Here is a 17,880-nt window from a genome sequence, read left to right as displayed (position 1 = left end):
TGCCAGAGAAAACGCAAGCAAAAATGGGGAAGGGGGAGGAAAAAAGACAATTTTTTAACAGAGAAAGCCAGTGACAGGGAAAGCTTCGGACTTTCAGACACAACATGGCTAATAATAAACACCACACACAGGGGAGGTTTCCAGTAGGAGCATAAATCTTTAAAAGCACTGGGGGCATGTCCCTCCTTTCTGAAAGGAAGGGAATAGCAGGCTGGCGAGTCTTCTACAATTCCAGTTCTTCCAGCTTTTCCCTGCCTGGCGGAAATGGCTGCCTCCCACCTTCCTGTGCTTCTCCTTCTCTTCTTTTCTCTTGTCAGTCACCTGTCTGTGCCTTAGTTTTTTGGGGAGGGTGGAGAGGACATCTTATTTTTTTGAACAATTCTAGATTCACTGTTATACTTGCCCTGGATGGCTGCTTAACCTAACCACTTAGAGGAGTTTCTGCTATTTGTGTATATAAGAAGATAATCTAATATGCAGCATATTAGCCATCTCACTTGTTACTCAGAAAATGGTTATTTCAAAGAAATTTATTAACTATATGGGGCAAATGTTACAGTTTCCTCAAATCATGGGATGAATCTGAAAATTCTTTTTCCCTCTATTGCAGGAACATAAAGAATTAAAGTACAATGTCTTCTCTGAAAGTCATAATCAGCACTTATTTTTCTTGGCCAAAAACTAATGTTTCATCTTGAAAAAGGGCCTTTTAAAAGTAATTTCCCTTTTCTAAAGTCTTTTTTCCTTGTGGAAATATATTCCAGGTGTTTTCTTAGCCATTGAAAACTTCAGAAAACAGGCCATTCTAAAAATTGATGAGATTTTTCTCCCATCAACGGGTTGCATCCGTAATAAACTACATGTCCAGCTTTCAGGCAATCTAGATCCCATTTATCTCCCATTTTCTACTTCTGATCGTATTTCCAGAGAGTAGTCACAGAAACAGAAGGATTAGGGACACAAGCCATCAACCGAAATCCTTGGCTCTACCTCTGGTGAAAAGCCAGGTGGAAGAGGAGATTACACAAATCAGACAGAGCTAAGCTTTGGGATTAGCTGAGGATGCCAATTATCCATCTTCCCTGATTTGACTGATAACCAGGAGTTGTCTTAAAGCAACATATGCAAGTTTTATTTCTTGAAGAAGATAGAATAGCCACTATTTTTCACAGAAAATATCTCTTGTCACTTTGAAAATCAAAGCAGACCATGTTTATCAACTGCATATTAGAGATAGCAATATGAATTAATCCTATCTGTGTTTAGTCATAACAAATAAGTTGACTAAGAGCCATTAGTAACTTCAAAAAGAAAATTTAATCAGAATGATGAGAGGGTCACACTAAACTGGCTTTTTAGCTTGCTTCCAGTGCAAGTCATTGACAACCAAAATGACTAAATCCCTAACGTCTCTATCACTAGACCTCGCCACCCATCCAAGATAACACAAAATGAGTGACAAGTGTACAGAATGAATGAGGACACTGTAGCTACTAGTGAAACAGGATGCCATCAGCACAAATGGGGCCCAGAGGCCACTGGTCAACTCCAGATCAACTTGGGATATTCTTGCACTAAAGACAAGGGATAGCAAATCTCAGAGCTCTGCAGCCTTGAAAGCAGAGCTAAAAAACTGGATGGAGAGTGAGGGGTGGAATTTTTCTAGGAAAGTAGAAAACACCACTGCACACAATTCCAATAACTCTTTGGGATTATGAATACATGAAGAAACACTGCAATGGAGACTGATTCTATTAAACTTGCTATTTGAGGTACAAGCCTCAGTTTAGAACTACTTGCTAACTTCTAACATTGATATTAGGAAACTTTTATTTATAGGATGTGGTCAAAATGTTTTCAAAGACAGAGTTGCTTTGATGCTGTCCTAAGCAATTATGTAAATAAATAGATAACGATTATGGCTGAAGATGGGACAACTAGCGATATGCTCAAAAAAATATTTTGGATCTAACTAAGAAGAAGCCACTTAAGAATAACTTTGCTCTAGTACCTGAAACTTTGTGGCCAACATATAATGAGGAAGAAATGACACATATATGAAATGAAAGATGAGTACTTTATGAAAAGTCTCATGAAAGAGAAAAAAAAAAACAAGGTGGTAGTGATGTTATAGATTCTAGTGTTTTGCTGAGCACCATATTTATTTTAGTAAAAACCTATCCACAAACCATTTCCTGGGATCTACTCCCAAAGGGCTATATTCCACACATAGTAGCTGGGCTGGGCTTTATCTGGGGGGATGCACCAGCCAGTTCTGCAACTGACTCTGTCTGTCAGTTCCCAGGAAAGTGTCTGGGTATGCACTCACCCAGTTCTTCCTCTTCTTCTTCTTTGAGTCACTCTCTATATTGCTGCCCACGCTGGAGTGGCTGGTGGCGCTGTTGATGCTGGAGACGCTGTCTGAGGAGTGCTGCCTGCGGATGCGGAGGTCTGCAGACTGGGCAGTGCCATTTCCTAGATACCAAGGCAGGGTGTATCAGTGGCTGTCAACCTGAGCCCTGTTCTTTATCTCAGGATTTTGCCACTTAAGCAAAACCCACCCACCCGAGGACTACTAGACTGTGTTCCACTAGTAGTGTGTTCCACTTAGACAATCACCTCTGTTCCCTACAGCTGTTTCTAAGATTCTTGAATAGCTGGGTGCATTGCCCTCTTTGGTCAATTAAATGAGGTCTATCTCTCCCCACTTTACACAATAGAAGTCAAGGGAGGTGTAGGGAGAATTTCCCCAACACCAGCTGTTAAGCTTCAGATAGGTGTGGAAATCTGCTTGTGAATTGCAGCAGTCGTCATCTTCATTGCTAGCCCCCTCCCTGTCCTGCTCTCCGGGTACCTGCCACAGTGGCCTTCTTGCGGACCTTTGGAAGTGATATGCCTGCCTCACCTAGGGCCTTTCCATGTGCTATCCCTCTACCTGAATGATCTTTTCCCTTCACTCCATCCAGCCAACTCTTTTGCAAATCCTTCCCATTTCAAAGCTATCATCACTTTTTCAGGAGGCCCAATAGACGAAAGAATACTGATACGGAAAAAGTGTGATATTTGACATCAAGTTTGCAGATAGTTTTCCTCATTAGAACAGAACTACACCTAAAGACTGATCTTTGAGAACACTGGTTGGAGGGTCAGACGGATTCATCAGGTTCTAGCCCTGCTTCAGTTTCTCCCTAATCCCTGACCTTAAAAAGTGACTCTTGGCTGGGCGCAGTGGCTCACTTTGGTAGGCCAACGTAGGTAGATCACTTGAGGAGTTTGAGACCAGTCTGGCCAACATGGTGAAACACTGTTTCTACTAAAAATACAAAAACTAGCCAGGCATGGTGGCATGTGCCTGCAGTCCCAGCTACTCAGGAGACTGAGGCAGGAGAATCACTGGAACGTGGGAGGTGGAGGTTGCAGTGAGCCGAGACTGTGCCATTACATTCCAGCCTGGGGGACACAGTGAGATTCCATCTCAAAAAAAAAGAAAGAAAGAAAGTGATTCTCATCTATGAACCCTAGTGTCCTCAACAGTACAATGAGGAAAGAACAGAATCACACTCACAAGATTGTTGTAGAAAGAAAACCAAATAATTAAAACACTGAAACACTTAGCACTACACTTAGAACACAGTAAGTGTTCCACAAATGCTAGCTATCCATATTACTACTATGATTGCTACACTGTCAATATTATTATTATGAGAGCTAACTCACCTGCACTCCTACATTACCCCAAGATACACAAGGACAAAGCAATTTACTTAGAAATATTTTCCTGGGCTGGATGCAGTGGCTCATGCCTGTAATCCCAGCACTTTGGGAGGCTGGGGTGGGTGGATCACTTAAGGTCAAGAGTTCAAGACCAGCCTGGCCAACATGGCGAAACCTTGTCTCCACTAAGAATACATAAATTAGCCGGGTGTGATGGTGCATGCCTGCAATCTCAGCTACTTGGGAGGCTGAGGCAGGAGAATTGCTTTAACCCTGGAAGCAGAGGTTGCAGTGAGCCAAGATTGTACCGCTGCACGCTCCAGCTTGGGTGACAGAGCAAGATGTTGTCTCAGAAAAAGAAAAGAAAAGAAATGTTTTCCTGGACAAATAAGGAAGGAATTCAGTTCAGCTTATCCCACATATCAGCATGTAAATATCAGAGTGCTAGTGAAATGAAGGGTTGTAAAACACTTTAACGTTCTGGCAATAGAAACATGTTTTCTTCCATTTTTCAGATATATCAGAGAAGAGGATGAACTACCATAGCCATCTTCATGGAGGCCAGAAGTGACTTGATTAAGGTGTTTGCCTTCCAGGTCCTGCCCACCTGACATGGAGCTGAATTATGCAGACACCTGTCCTCTAGCAGGGAGGATGCATCATATGATGGCAGGGGAAGGCTCCTAAGGGCAGGCAGGTCTTCTGGCTAAAGGCTGTTTCCCTCACTTTACCTTTGCAGTTGAGCTCAGGTGTGTTAATTACTCCATTAATGGCAGCCTGGGCAGCTGCATTCTGTTTCTTTAGCAGCTCAATGGTTTTTCTTAACTCATTCAGTTCCGAATCCTAGGGAGCAGAAAGAATTATTCGTCAGCCTAAAGTCATTCTGTACAGAGTTCAACTGAAATATAACTTAGCTTCAACACAGGAGGGGAGCGAATGAAGTAGCTTAACCAAACCTTTCAGATGGATCAAGGGGCATGAACAAACACCTAAGAGTAGGGTTATAACTACAAGAGCTATCATTGATGCCATTATCACTCAACCTGTCATATTTTCACTCAACAGACTGGACTCCTTACAATTAAACTTTAACAGTTCGAGAAGTACATTAACATCGTACAATGATCAGAAATGAAAGAACAGAATTTTTAGGTTTGTTGTTGACTCCAAGGGGGTGGCGGCGGCAGTGGTGATGATGTAGAAGTACTCTTCCTGCCTTACCTTCTGCTCAGCTGTCATGGTCAGACTCTGGAGCCTGATTGTCATGTTACCAAGACTCTGTTCAAAGGCTGCCACGAGGTGAGCCTGGAGGGGAAAACACAGCCTCAGTTATATTACCTTACAAGGCAAGAGTGCTTAGAAGGTGCTGGCTCTGAACAATGGAAATCTTGTGGGTCCACTTGATCTAGGCTACTCCTTCAGCCTCCTCTTGAATCCCACTCCCCACCCTCTTTGGGATCTAGTCACTCCAGTCTGTTACTTGCTCAAACACCCGGTGCTCCTTCTCACCTTGGGACCTTTGTAAAAATCTCTTCCCCTCTACCTGAAATGCTCTTCCTCTCACCTTTCTCCCATTCGTTGCCTAATAATTTTTACCTGTCTAAAAGCACTCTCAGCTCATACCTTCATGACACCCTCATATGCACTCTCGCAAGCAAACTGTACTTCCAACTACACTTTGAGATATCACCGTTAAAAATACATGCAGTCTTGTAACTGTTCTTGTATGTCTGTCTTCTTTACTACATTGCAGGATGATCTTCTGTTCACCAAGTGCTAAGCTCACAGCAGAGGCTCATATTAAGCATGCTAGTAGAATGAAAAAACAAAATGGTTGGCACAGTTTGCTTGTTATAATCCTGGTTAACAAAAAGCCACTGAAAGGCCCATCTGCTACCTCCTCGGAGAAAGGTTTCCCAGTTCCTCCAGGGAGTTACCACTTTCCCACAGGCTTTCACGTACTTTTGTACACTTCTGTTAGAGTATGACATAAGATGTACCATTATTTTATATTTCTACGAATTTTTTTAAATGCTTCCAGTTATAAGTAAAATAGCATTCAATTTTCAGGGATGTTAAACTACAAAAAAAATAAAAGAGTATATCTAAGACTTGAGAAATGTGGCATTTTCATGACTGCCACTTTCTCTACAACTCTCTTCAAGGGTAAGAGGTAACTTTGTGTCCCAACACTAAACTTTTGCCTGCAACACAGAGAGTAGGTGATATATTAGTTGACTGAATGAGAATCCTGGTAATGTTATTAAAACCAAGAATAAAGAACGGGTGCTTTTTCAAACAGTCATGCTAAGGAATTTCTAGCAATAGACTGAAGAATCTATTTGACAGCTAGGATCTTCTAACCTCCAATCTCTACTTGTATAAATGGAATAATGGCATGTCCAAGAGTGAGAGGCATTTGGGCAGCAGATGAGACAGATCACCAGACTATGCACTTGATGAGGGCTGACACCATGTCTATCTTGCTCCTCACTGTATCCACACTGCTGGTACAAAAACAGCCACTCGATCATGTATGTTGGATGAGTGATTAAAGGATTGAGAAGAAAAGCACTTAGATGCAGGAGGCAGTGTAGCACAGGGGAAGGGAACAGGATTCAGAGTTAGAGGGCTTCAGGTCTCTCTGTAGTTCCTTTTGATTGCCCATAACACTGAGCAAATCACCTAATCCTACTGGCCTCAGCTTCATCTATGAAATTGTACCAATATCTGTTTTCCTATCAGGGTTATTTTCAGTGCTAAATGAAACAAAACTGGTGAAAATGGTCTATCAAATGTTCAGGAACTGCAAAACACAGGAATGCATGGACACTTGTGGGTGAAGAAAGGGGTTTGGGAATGATAAAGTGACAAGAAAACTATAAGAGGAATGAGAGTACCTGAGAACACAGAACAGGGACAGGGAGTAGAAACACAGTCAGCTACAAGACAGATGAGGGGTGCAGAGGATGCATGGGAGGATCTTGGGAGAGGTAAGATTTCATCATGCTGTAAAATTTGAGAGGAAGAGATGACTGGCGTACATAGTGAGGAATGAACACTGGATAAGCAGGGTGAGTGGGGTCGGAGGGTGGGAAGAAGCTTTGGCTGTGCACTGTGAGGAGGTGCAGTGACATTTCAATGTAAGGAGAGATGTGAGGGGTGAAGAGAGGCCTGTTTTAGACTTCATCAAACAGGGATGGTGGAGGCCATGACATCTCTAGACTCTGCTGGCAGGGAGCATTTCCACTTGCAGTAGAAATGTTAAGTGGAATAGTCAGTTCGTCTCTGATTACACTTCCTCTCTCTATTAAAAATGGAGACAGTGCCTCTGCATTTTAAAAATCAAGAGATATGCTTTAGTTCACCCTGGAGAGTATGGCAAAACTAAAGCCAATCAATTCAATATAGTCACATAATTGACAAAGGAAACAGGTCAGGGCCTGGATGTCTAAAAGAGCATTTGCTATCCCTGTAGTGCAAAGGCATGAAAAAGTTAAATGTAAATGATTGGATTTCCATTGATTTCAGCTCTGCATTTGATTGTCACCCATGATTCCAGTTATGTACATTCCTATTTTCTATTCAATTAAAAATAAAAACAAAAACCTGACCCCATGCAGACTGCTATTGAGAAGGTGTTTTTGCAAGCTTAACAAGAAACCATATTTGCTCTGGAGATCCAGAGGATCCCACTTTTCTGGTAAGCAAAAGGGCTGCCTTTGTGTCATTAGCCCAACTATGAAAAGACAGGCTGCGGAGGCCGTTCCAAGCCTGGTTCAGAGCCACACAACAGCCTACTCATCAAGCGCCATGCTCACATTCCCAGGGAAAACAAACACAAGTGGTATAAAAACACTCAGAGAAGGTGGCTTTGAGGAGTTTGTCCTAGAAAAACAAACACAGCTTGGTTTGCCAGAAAGATGGCAGACAATAAAACATGTTCACCCTTCCAGTGGTGTGCAGCAAGACTAAATATTTACTTTAAAACAATACTGGATTCAGTGCCTTTTATGAGGAACAAAACGCTCTTCTGGAATAACAGAAGGGATCTCACTCTGACTCTTCTAGAACAGAGAGCAGAGTTCCAATTGGCCTAAGGTGAGGCTCAAATGGCAGCACAAGGTCCTTGGAGCAATTAACCCAAGTTCACTAGACAGTAAGTTAACTACTGTTTGTTGACTAGTAAAGGTAACAATTGGCATCTGTAACTTTTTTTTTCTTTTTTTTTTTCTGCCAATCAGTTTGAGCTTATAAGGTTGCTCAGGTTAGCCTTGAACTCATGACCTCGCCTTCGCAAGCGCCACGACCTCCAGCGGGAGCCACTTTGGACCCCGACATCTGTAACTCTTTGCTGTCAAACCACATGTTTGGATTACACCCAGAAGACCCTGACTTGCTGGCTCTAGAGTTTGTTCTGGATTCAAATCTACACATTTGATTATCCAGATGAAGAATCTGCCCATGGAATAGAGCCCACCTATAGAATATTCTTTTTCTGAATAGGACCTACACCTCAGAATTAAGTTCTCACATCAGATTTTAAAGTTCTTTTGATGGCATTACTGGTGGTAGAAGAGGTAAAGAAAATGAAAGATTACAAAACACATTGTGGTGTTCTAAGTTAGGGTTTTCTAAAAAAATCAAAGATTTCCAGAAAAGAAAGCGAACTTAGGAGACTACATATTAATGGGGGCAGCCAGCAGATACTGAGCTCATAGCTAAGGTCGAGCACTGTACCAGGTACTTTGCATGCCAACCTTAGAGAGAAATGGTCCCCTTGAGTAAACTAAGGCTCGAGCTTGGAATACCACGGCAAAAACTCCAGGGAAATGACTAATGTGGAGGACTGACTCAGTTGTCTAGTGAAAGGAAGGCAGCATTTTGAAGTTGGTTTCCATTTTAATGACATGCGGAGGTCATGCAGGTTGCTTTCTATGTAGCTTGAACACATTTAGCAATGGGGTCAGCCTGGGTGGTGAACTCCTGGGCAGCAAGCCTTGCCTCAGAGGCACCTCAGCACCTTTTGATACCTCAGGCTCTGTCTGCTGAGCTTCAGCCTTCACCTAGTCACAGCTCTGCAGCAGGGCTCCTATACAGACAGGGCTGATGGGGATGGGGATGGGGGACCTCTGCCTCTACTCTGATCTTCTATCCAAAGTGCAAACCAGGCCACCCACTGCTTACTTAAAACTCACTGAGAGGTCTCTACTAACTTCAGGAGGAAGCCCAGATGCTCACTCCAACAGCTCAGACACTGTGATCTGACCCCTTGCCTTTCTTTGATGTCTTCTTTCTCCCTACTTCTGTCCCCTCTCCACGCTTACCTCTCCTCCACATCCAAGCAACAGATACTAATTACATCAACCTACTGAGAGTTTGAAAAATACACCGAGATCTTTCTCCTTAATTTTTGTGCAAATTATTCTCTTTGGTTAGAATGCTGCCCTCCCGGCCGGGCACGGTGGCTCACGCCTGTAATCCCAGCACTCTGGGAGGCCGAGGCGGGTGGATCACGAGGTCAAGAGATCGAGACCATCTTGGTCAACATGGTGAAACCCCGTCTCTACTAAAAATACAAAAAATTAGCTGGGCATGGTGGTGCGTGCCTGTAATCCCAGCTACTCAGGAGGCTGAGGCAGGAGAATTGCCTGAGCCCAGGAGGCGGAGGTTGCGGTGAGCCGAGATCGTGCCATTGCACTCCAGCCTGGGTAACAAGAGCGAAACTCTATCTCAAAAAAAAAAAAAGAATGTTGTCCTCCTTATGCATTCTCCCTTAATAGCATCCATTAGATGTCACCTCCTCCAGGAAGTCCTTCCTGCCTACCTTTTTAAAAAAATTTTTTTCTTATTTTCAGTATCTGATGAGCTGTCCCCTTTTTCATCCCTCACCAAGAGTGAGCGAGGTGCTCCCCCTTGATATTCCCATTACCATCTCCTCCCTTTATCTTAACAGTTATCATGTTATAGCAAAATTATTTGTTTTGTCTCTCTGCTGTCCAAGAAACTGAATGTTAAGACATCAGTCACTGTGCTTGCTCTGCTGCTGAACCCACAGGCCCAGGGAACAGCTGGTGCTCAAACCACTGTTGAATTGGCAACATCTGCTGAACACATAATCATGTGTATTATAATGACAGAGCAGCTACCTACATATTGGGAAGCCCTACATTTCTTTTCTTCCCCCTTCTTTTCTTTTTGCTTTTGATTTTTCTCCCTTAAAATCAAAATTTTCAGAAAGAGGAAGATACATTAACATTTTGATGAGCACTTCGTATACTGCAAACATAGACCATGGGCCAATACTGAGAGTAAACACTATCACCCTCATTACATAGGTGAGCACATGCAGGCTGAGATTCAAGAACTTACCCAAAGTAACAGAGCCAGTACGTGTCCAAACTGACATTCACACCCATGATGCTAAAGCCTGTGTCTTTTTCTTTACAATGTGCTACTTTTATTTGCTCAGCACAGGAGGACTTGAGGCTGCTCAGAAGGCAAGGATGGTGCTTCTTGTCCCAATGCTACTGCCCTATGTCTGTACTTACATTTGCTGTCAGCTGGGTGGTCAAAGCTGAAACTTTCTCCTGGGAGGCATCCAGTTCCCGCCGCAGTTTGCGAATCTAAAGATGACAAGGGAGAGGGTTACATGCTTTGGGAGTCCATTTCCACGGTGAGCAGGGTCAAATAATTAACAATAGCGAAAGAGGAAATCCAACCAGCAAGCTCTTCCTTACCTCTGACTGGCATTTTTCTTCTGGCTGTAAAGAAAACATAAAGGAAATTAGACCAGTTAAGGAACAAAGAATAGTGCAGTCCAGCCCACCAGGAATACCATATTCAGATACTTGCAGCAGTCTGGAAGATTTATTAGTTTAATTTCTGGTATATTTCTCTGGATAAACTGGTTCAATTAAATTGACCCATCAGAAAGGCCAAATACAAACAGCATATTATTTTCAAAAATTAGGGAGAATGAGAATACCACTCCACATTTTGGTTGTGTGGAGCCACCCTGCTCCCCAGGCAGGGATGGTGATAGGTAAGGTGTGCAGGAGAAGGTATGTGATGAGAAGGCCATGAGTCAGATTTAGTAAATAAAAATACAGGAGGCCTAGTTAAATTTGAATAACTTTAAAAAAAAAAAAGTCTAGGGCCAGGCACGGTAGCTTATGTCTGAAATCCGAGCATTTTGGGAGGATGAGGTTGGTGGATCACTTGAGGTCAGGAGTTGAAGACCAGCCTGGCCAACATGGTGAAATCTACCTCTACTAAAAATACAAAAATAATTGGTCGGGTATGGTGGCATGCACCTGTAATCCCAGCTACTCGGGAGTCTGAGGCAGGAGAATGGCTTTAACCTGGGAGGTTGCAGGGAGCTGAGATCATGCCATTGCACTCTAGCCTGGGCAACAGAGGCTGCCCATCTCAAAAAAAAAAAAAAAGTGTCTAATTTTGTTACTAAAAAAAAAAAATTTGTTGTTAATCTGTATTTCAAATTTAATTGAGTGTTTTGTATTTTCTCTGGCAACCCTATCTAGGGAGTAAGGAAGACTGATCTTGGGCTAATTCTGCCCCATTTTCTGCCTTCCTCTCACTTCCCTAGCGCACTGCAGTGGGAGAACAGGAGCAGCAGGGTAGAAAGACCTCAAAGTGAGGGGGGTTTGGGAGCCCCTACTGGCCATCCCAGTAACTTCACAGGCTGTGAGAATAAATGTGGCCTTCTTCTTCATGCTGCCCCGTTCAAGGACCCCAATTACCTATGACCCTGTAGAGTAAGGGTGAACTCTGTTACCCCTTTTACTGGCTTCCCTCTTTGCTCCTTCCATGCTGGCTCTGTGTCTGTGGTGACACAGGTACCTGCCAGCCAGAAACTATAAGACCCTGTCTCCTCCCATAGGGGGAGCCCACATGGGTTGGACAACCTACTGCAGGAGGAACCTTTCTTTCCCTGTCCACTAGTTCCCACAGGGGCTCATAAAGAAGAACCTACCCAGTTCCTAGAAATGTTGATTGTTCCTGACCTTTCTACCCATCACTCTAATTTCTCCAGGGAGGGAAGAGTGACTTGGGAACGAGGTAGGTGAGTGAACATCAGTAAGAACTCTATTTTGTCCTTGGGTCTTCCCTAAGTGTCCTGATCCAATTTTACTAGGGATAAGCCCATTATTTTTCAAAAATCAGCATCCGACCCTGATGTTGATGTCTCCATGAGTCCACAATACAAAGTGGGTATAATTCATTAGAACTTGCAGAGTCCATATCCATCAGCTGGAACAGGAGGGCAGATGCTTCCTGTCTGATCTCCCTTCACCCTGTGCTCCCCATTGTCCTCCCTCCTGATCCTGCCCACGAGTCCCCTCCTCTAGAATGGCTCCTAATAGCAGCAACCAATTTTTAAATACAGGGAGCCAAGTCATTTAATCCTTGCAGAAACTCCATTAGGTAGGTTTGTTTGTATTCCTTCCAAGGTTCAGAAGGGTTAAGTGTCTTGCCTAAAGTCTCACTGAACAACCTCCTTATCTAAGAAATGCTTTCAAGAGAAGGTTGGAAGATATCCTTAGAGCTCACTCTTCCCTCCCAGATACTATTCATTCATCTTTATCTGTCTGTCCATCCATCCTCACTACCACCACCTATCAAATATTTACTGACTTCCTACTGTGTGCCAGGCACTGTTTTTAAGACCCTGTGATAAAGCTGTGAACACGACCAAGACCCTGACTTTTTGTTGCCTGCATTCTGGTAGTAACAGCTAGCATTTACTGAATGCTTACCATCTGCCAGAGACAGTTCCTAGCATTTTACATTCATTATTCATCTAATCCTTATGACAACTCTTTGAGGAGGTACTAATACTATTGCTTCTGTTTTGCATACGAGGAAACTGAGGAACAGAAAAGTTTAGTAATTTGCCCATGGTCACAGCCGGTAAGTGGCAGAGTTGGGACTGGATCTAAAGTAGTAGTCTGGCTCCAGAGCCTACACATATTCTCCTGCACTTTTACTATAGCTACATTCTCATGGAGGCTTTCTAGAAATAAGCCCCCTGAGTTCAATACAAAGGGTACAAGTTAATAGTGAGAATGTAACCACCATTTAACATTTGGAAGGCTGGTGGAGGCCTGCTAACAGGCTTAACCATCCACATAGGACCAGACCTACTTTGAAACACTTCCATCGACAGGCCCTAACAGCCCTTCCCCATGCCTCTGCCACTGTCCGTCACTGTGCCCCCCTGTCTCTGGGATTGGGCCCCTATTATCGACAGCAGCCTAGAGAAAGCATGTGCTTTATATCTCGCCACAGTTGCTGCTGTTCTGCACATCTGGGAACACTATGTGACGCTGCTAGCCGCCATCCATTCAGCAGCTCTTCTGGGAACTCAAGTGCTCCCTACCAAACAGGAAAACAAGTTTGATGCCAGAGGTGGCCTTTGATATTTTTCTCTACTCTAATTAAGAGTTAGTCATAACTTTTCCATGGCAATCATTTAGCATTGTGTATTCTTTTCTTTCACTTATAATTAAAATCGCAGGCAACTTTCATGCAGAATAAGCATTCTTGAACATTCGTTATAGAGATTTCAAGGAAAGAACCTACTGTCATCCAATAAAAGCTTTTAAAACTCTCAGCTATTAAGCAGGCTTGGTCTGAGTTTCTGGCAACTTAACAGATTTCAAAGATCTCTTTTTGGGCAACGAATAAGAACTTTATTCACCTTAACGTTTAAAAAGGTGCCTGGGGCATGGGTTTCAGAATTTCATCATCACTAAGAAGGTAATAATAGAAAAGGGACCACACTTCAGTGCTAGGCGGTAGCAGAGTCTAGCCAGACTTGCAGTTTTTCTTGAAATTAGTAGACTATATGAGCATAAGAACATTCAAATGTTAGGCTATCTTTTTTTTTAAGTCTGCAAAAGCAACCCATATTCTCAGAGAGGGCCTATGTGAAGACAGTAAATGACTCCATGACTCACAGAATGTCAGAGATCGTAGGGGGCTCACATCACCTTGCTCAGTTTTCCGATGCCAAGGGCAAAACTGGAGAGACACTCTAAATAACCAGGTGATTTGCTGGAAGTCACATGGCAAGAAGAATGCTAAGATTACACCTCAGGTCTCTTGTTATCCGTATAAAAATGGAATTTAAAAGTATTATTATTAGGCATTTGCTAATTTGTTGAATTTATATCAGCTCAGAAATGATGATTTCAAATTTCATGAAAACAGTGTCTTCATGTCCCCACACCCAGAAGAACAGCTACTGAAAGGACTTGGCTGGCATGAAGGGGCTGCCCCCAGGAACTGCATGTGACTAGGACACTCCTAGATCTGAAGACACACAGGTGGAGAAGCTTAAGCTCTTTCCCTTCAAGGCTGGTCAATGCTGGCCAGACTCCCATTTTTTACTCTGGGAGACAAGAACCCCAGACAAGAACCACTGGGAATGCCACAAGGCAAACATGGGCTGGGCACTGAAACATCTACTACAGCCTCTCTGCGCCTGCCCTGTGAAGCTAGAGTCCCATGTCCCTCTGGTGCCTATGGCTTCCTCCTTCAGTAGCAGGCTCCTTTCTCTACTAAATTATATCCTAGGGCTTAGTCCAGCCCCTGGCATAGCCATGGTGCCAGTAAATATTATTGTAGAAGTGAATTTAGGTTTGAAAGTACCAACCTTGGTACCCATATCCCACAGTTTCATTCTAGAAAAAAGGACATCATTTATCTACTGGCTGACAGCTGAAAGAGCATCTCCATGCTTTCTTGGTAAATCATGGCTTAAAAAAACCTCTCTCCAAGATTACTCTATATAAAGCCTTTAAAAGGAAAGCTAGGACTTGGTGATAAAATTTCAAACAAGATGACTAGCTGAGGAAAGAAAAATTTTAGAGTTGGAAGGGTGAGGTGGGTAGGAATAGAAGCAAGCGTTTCTAGGTCCTTCAAAACAGACCAAATCAGCAATCACTGAAGTTTGTTTGCTCACTACAGGCCTAAGAAAGAACAGTTAGGCCCTGGTATCTTTAACTTGATTCTGGGTGGCCTCTGATTTTCCAGGAGCTATACACAGTGTATCCTGCTATATGTACCAGAAACCGGGCATTATCAAAACCTGAATTGTTAAAACATTTGTTTCCATAGGATTAAGGGCTAAAGAATTTCCAATTCAAAATTAACAATAAGACTATTTTTTTCCCCCTGTAGAAATTTCCAAATTACTGTTTTTAAAGTAAATAGTATACAGCTATGGCCAGACACAGTGGCTTACGCCTGTAATCGCAACACTTCAGGAGGGTGAGGTGGGCAGATCACTTGAGTCAAGAGTTTGAGACCAGCCTGGCCAATGCGATGAAACCCCAATTCTATTAAAAATGTAAAAAAAATTAGCCAGGAGTGGACTGTAAAAAAAATTACTCAGGGGCTGGGCAGGAGAATTGCTTGAACCCAGGAGGCAGAGCTTGTAGTAAGCCAAGATCATGCCAGTGTACTCCAGCCTGGGTGAGAGAGCAAGAGTCTGATAAAATAAAATAAAATACAGTGAATAGTGTACAGCTATAAAAAGTAAGCACTACTGAACAAATCCAGTAGTTCTGAAGATCCAAGTGTATTTGATTACATTTGCCTTTCATTCAATAAACGTCTCTTTGATGATAGCTAGCATTTAGGAGTGCTTGCTCTGAGCTGTGTGTTTTAGACGCATTTTCTCATTTCCTTCAAACCTACTTTAAAAATATCTACTATGTGCTAGGTACTGTTCTAGGCATTGGGAATAAAAACAAAAACATCCTTGTCTAGAAAGAGTTTCTATTACAGTGAAATGTAATCTTCATAACATTTAATCCTTATTACACCTCTATAAGGTAGGGACTGCTATTATTTCTACTTTACAGATAAAGAAACTAAGGCAGACAAAGGGTTAATAAATTGCTCAAGCCCACCCCCCACCCCCCCCACCCACCCCCGGCCGAGGCCATCAGCAGGTGGCCAAGGCTTCTCACACATTCTAGCCAGTTATCACCTAAAGTACAATGCCACTTTAACAAGGCAGCCAGTTCTCGATTTTGGAGTTGGTATAATTCATAGCTGTTTGTGAATTTTAAATCTTGTTGCCTAATTAATTGATCCCCTTGTAATGGAAATGCTTTCCCTAGGAGAAATGCACATATTTTATTCTTGACACATGTGATAAAGGAACCCCAGCTCTCATGATCACAGCCACACAGCAGTGATTTATACTTACTGTAGAATAAATTGACGACGTGCTGGAAACCAAGGAGAGTGAGGATCCATGAACTATTAAAAGAAAAAAAAGGTGAATTGATAGATGGCTGTTATGGAACCAAAAAGGGGAGAAGGGAGGAGAAAATCAGCAGCACAGGACACCCCAGGCTTGGAATGACTTAATTTCACCTTGGCCCAACCTTTTCTGGTTTGGCAATAGGTCAGTGACAAATAAGTAATAGTCTGCTAAGGATGTCACTTTCCTATTACCGCATTTTTCCTTCAACCTTCTGAATGCTTTTTCTCTTGACTGTCAAAATAATATATGATACTGAACAAAAATTTTCAAGTACAGAGAAGTGTTAAGAAGCATATTCACTGTCACAACCTGCAGTGACTCACAATCTCATTGCCCGGAGGGAACCTGTTACTTTTCCAGCATATTTTGCTTCACTCTTTTTTCCAAAGTATTCCTTTAGGGTTAAGACCACGTTGCATATACATTTCTTTTTGCCCTGTTAGCATCTGTCAGTTGTATATGCAAGGAACTGAGCTGATTATTTTGAATCTAAGAGGCTATTGGCCACAGTAAGTTCTTTCCAGATGACCATATAGCAGAATATTTGTTTAGAAAACATATCCATCGAAAGATAGATTTTTTTATTTGCTATCTATAATGTCTACAAAGTGACGAGCAAGTGGTATCTTCTTTTATATTTCAAACTGGTACATTTTGACTAGAACCAACTTGTACATCCTTAGCATCTCTTCCAGCCCCCAGCCAGTGCAGACATTTTATTATTTGTTCTAGTTTTACAGCATAGACTTTTCTAGGACTTGGATATTCTGGCTGCCTTCTTTTGTGGGAAGCAGGTTCTTTATTTTCTTGGTAACTTCTTGAGAACTTGTTCGAAAAACAGAAATATTCCTATGTCAAGGCCTCACAGAACTTTTAACTGGGCACAGCTTTCCTGGCCATGGGTGGAATGGCTCTACTCCCACACCGAGCTAAGACCTGTAGTCTAAAGTGAGAGGCACAGGGGTAACTTCCACATGTAGTAAATGGCATTCATCTACCACCCACGAAGTGAACTCACCTTGGATTAGCAGTCAGCAGAAGCTACATGCCAACAAGATAGCTGATAAGTAGCTCAGCCTAACACTCAGGTTCCTGTCTGTCATCTTTCCAATAAATCTTCCCTGACCTCTCATTCTTCCCTTATATGTTCCTGTCACACTATGAATCCTGTACTGCTCTCCTAAGCTTGCCCTAGACAGTACTTTCTCTGCCCATGCAGTTCTCTTTGTTTAGGCTGCATCTAAATAGCGTCTATCCAAAACAGTTCTGTTCAAATGACATCTTCTCCACAGAAGCTTTCCTCATCCCCCTGACTGCCACCTGGGGGGCTTCCTCCTCCTTCTGAACCCACGTAACTCTTGGTTTGCCATTCCAGCCCTCTTCTCTCAGCAGCTCCCTAATGCTCTAAGTTGTCCCTATATCATCAGGTACATCCACCCTCCTTAGCAATGCCCTGCATTCTAGATCTCTTCCTCCACTTCTTCCTTCACTCATGACTAATCTGACTTCATGCCCATAAAAAATCAGGTTAAGGTGTTAATGGCCAATAATGGCTTTCAGTGTTAATATGTCTACGCATTAACAGAGGCCTTTAATGTCCCAATTTAGTGGCCTAATGTTCCACAGTGGTAAGTTAATTCAGCTTACTGCACAGACAATAGTGGAGAAATTATGTTGGAGGCCAAGTTGGGTGAAGAGACATGGGTAACACACAGCCATACACACTTGCATGACTGGCCTGCCAGAGACCAGCACATGGTTGCTATATGGCCTCTGGCTGCTAGAAATGGAAGCTTTTTCTTTTCTATTTCTACATCTCACACACATAAACTTACTGACACAGTTTTAACAACAACTCAGTG

The 17,880-nt window shown here is 42.7% G+C and overlaps 1 protein-coding gene across 15 annotated transcripts in view; it reads right to left on the bottom strand.

Annotated features, from left to right (window-relative positions):
• NAV2 (neuron navigator 2) overlaps window positions 1-17,880 on the bottom strand; it is a 768,760-nt gene that overhangs the window by 37,315 nt on the left and 713,565 nt on the right. For all 15 annotated transcript variants that reach the window (XR_013523354.1, XM_035264232.3, XM_078340757.1 and 12 more), the window contains 6 exons: window positions 15,959-16,011; window positions 10,455-10,478; window positions 10,266-10,340; window positions 4,936-5,019; window positions 4,446-4,557; window positions 2,330-2,475 (listed from right to left, as the gene is read on the bottom strand). Coding sequence is in view for 14 of the 15 variants with exons in the window: in XM_035264232.3 (XP_035120123.1) it covers window positions 2,330-2,475; window positions 4,446-4,557; window positions 4,936-5,019; window positions 10,266-10,340; window positions 10,455-10,478; window positions 15,959-16,011 (494 nt within the window). In the remaining variant the exon portion in view is untranslated. The remainder of the gene's footprint in view (window positions 1-2,329; window positions 2,476-4,445; window positions 4,558-4,935; window positions 5,020-10,265; window positions 10,341-10,454; window positions 10,479-15,958; window positions 16,012-17,880) is intronic.

The sequence above is a fragment of the Callithrix jacchus genome, chromosome 10 (genome assembly GCF_049354715.1).
Source record: "Callithrix jacchus isolate 240 chromosome 10, calJac240_pri, whole genome shotgun sequence".
Classification (NCBI taxonomy): Eukaryota; Metazoa; Chordata; class Mammalia; order Primates; family Cebidae; genus Callithrix; species Callithrix jacchus.
The sequence above is the reverse complement of the archived record's forward strand: the minus strand, read 5'-3'. Positions and strand labels throughout refer to the sequence as shown.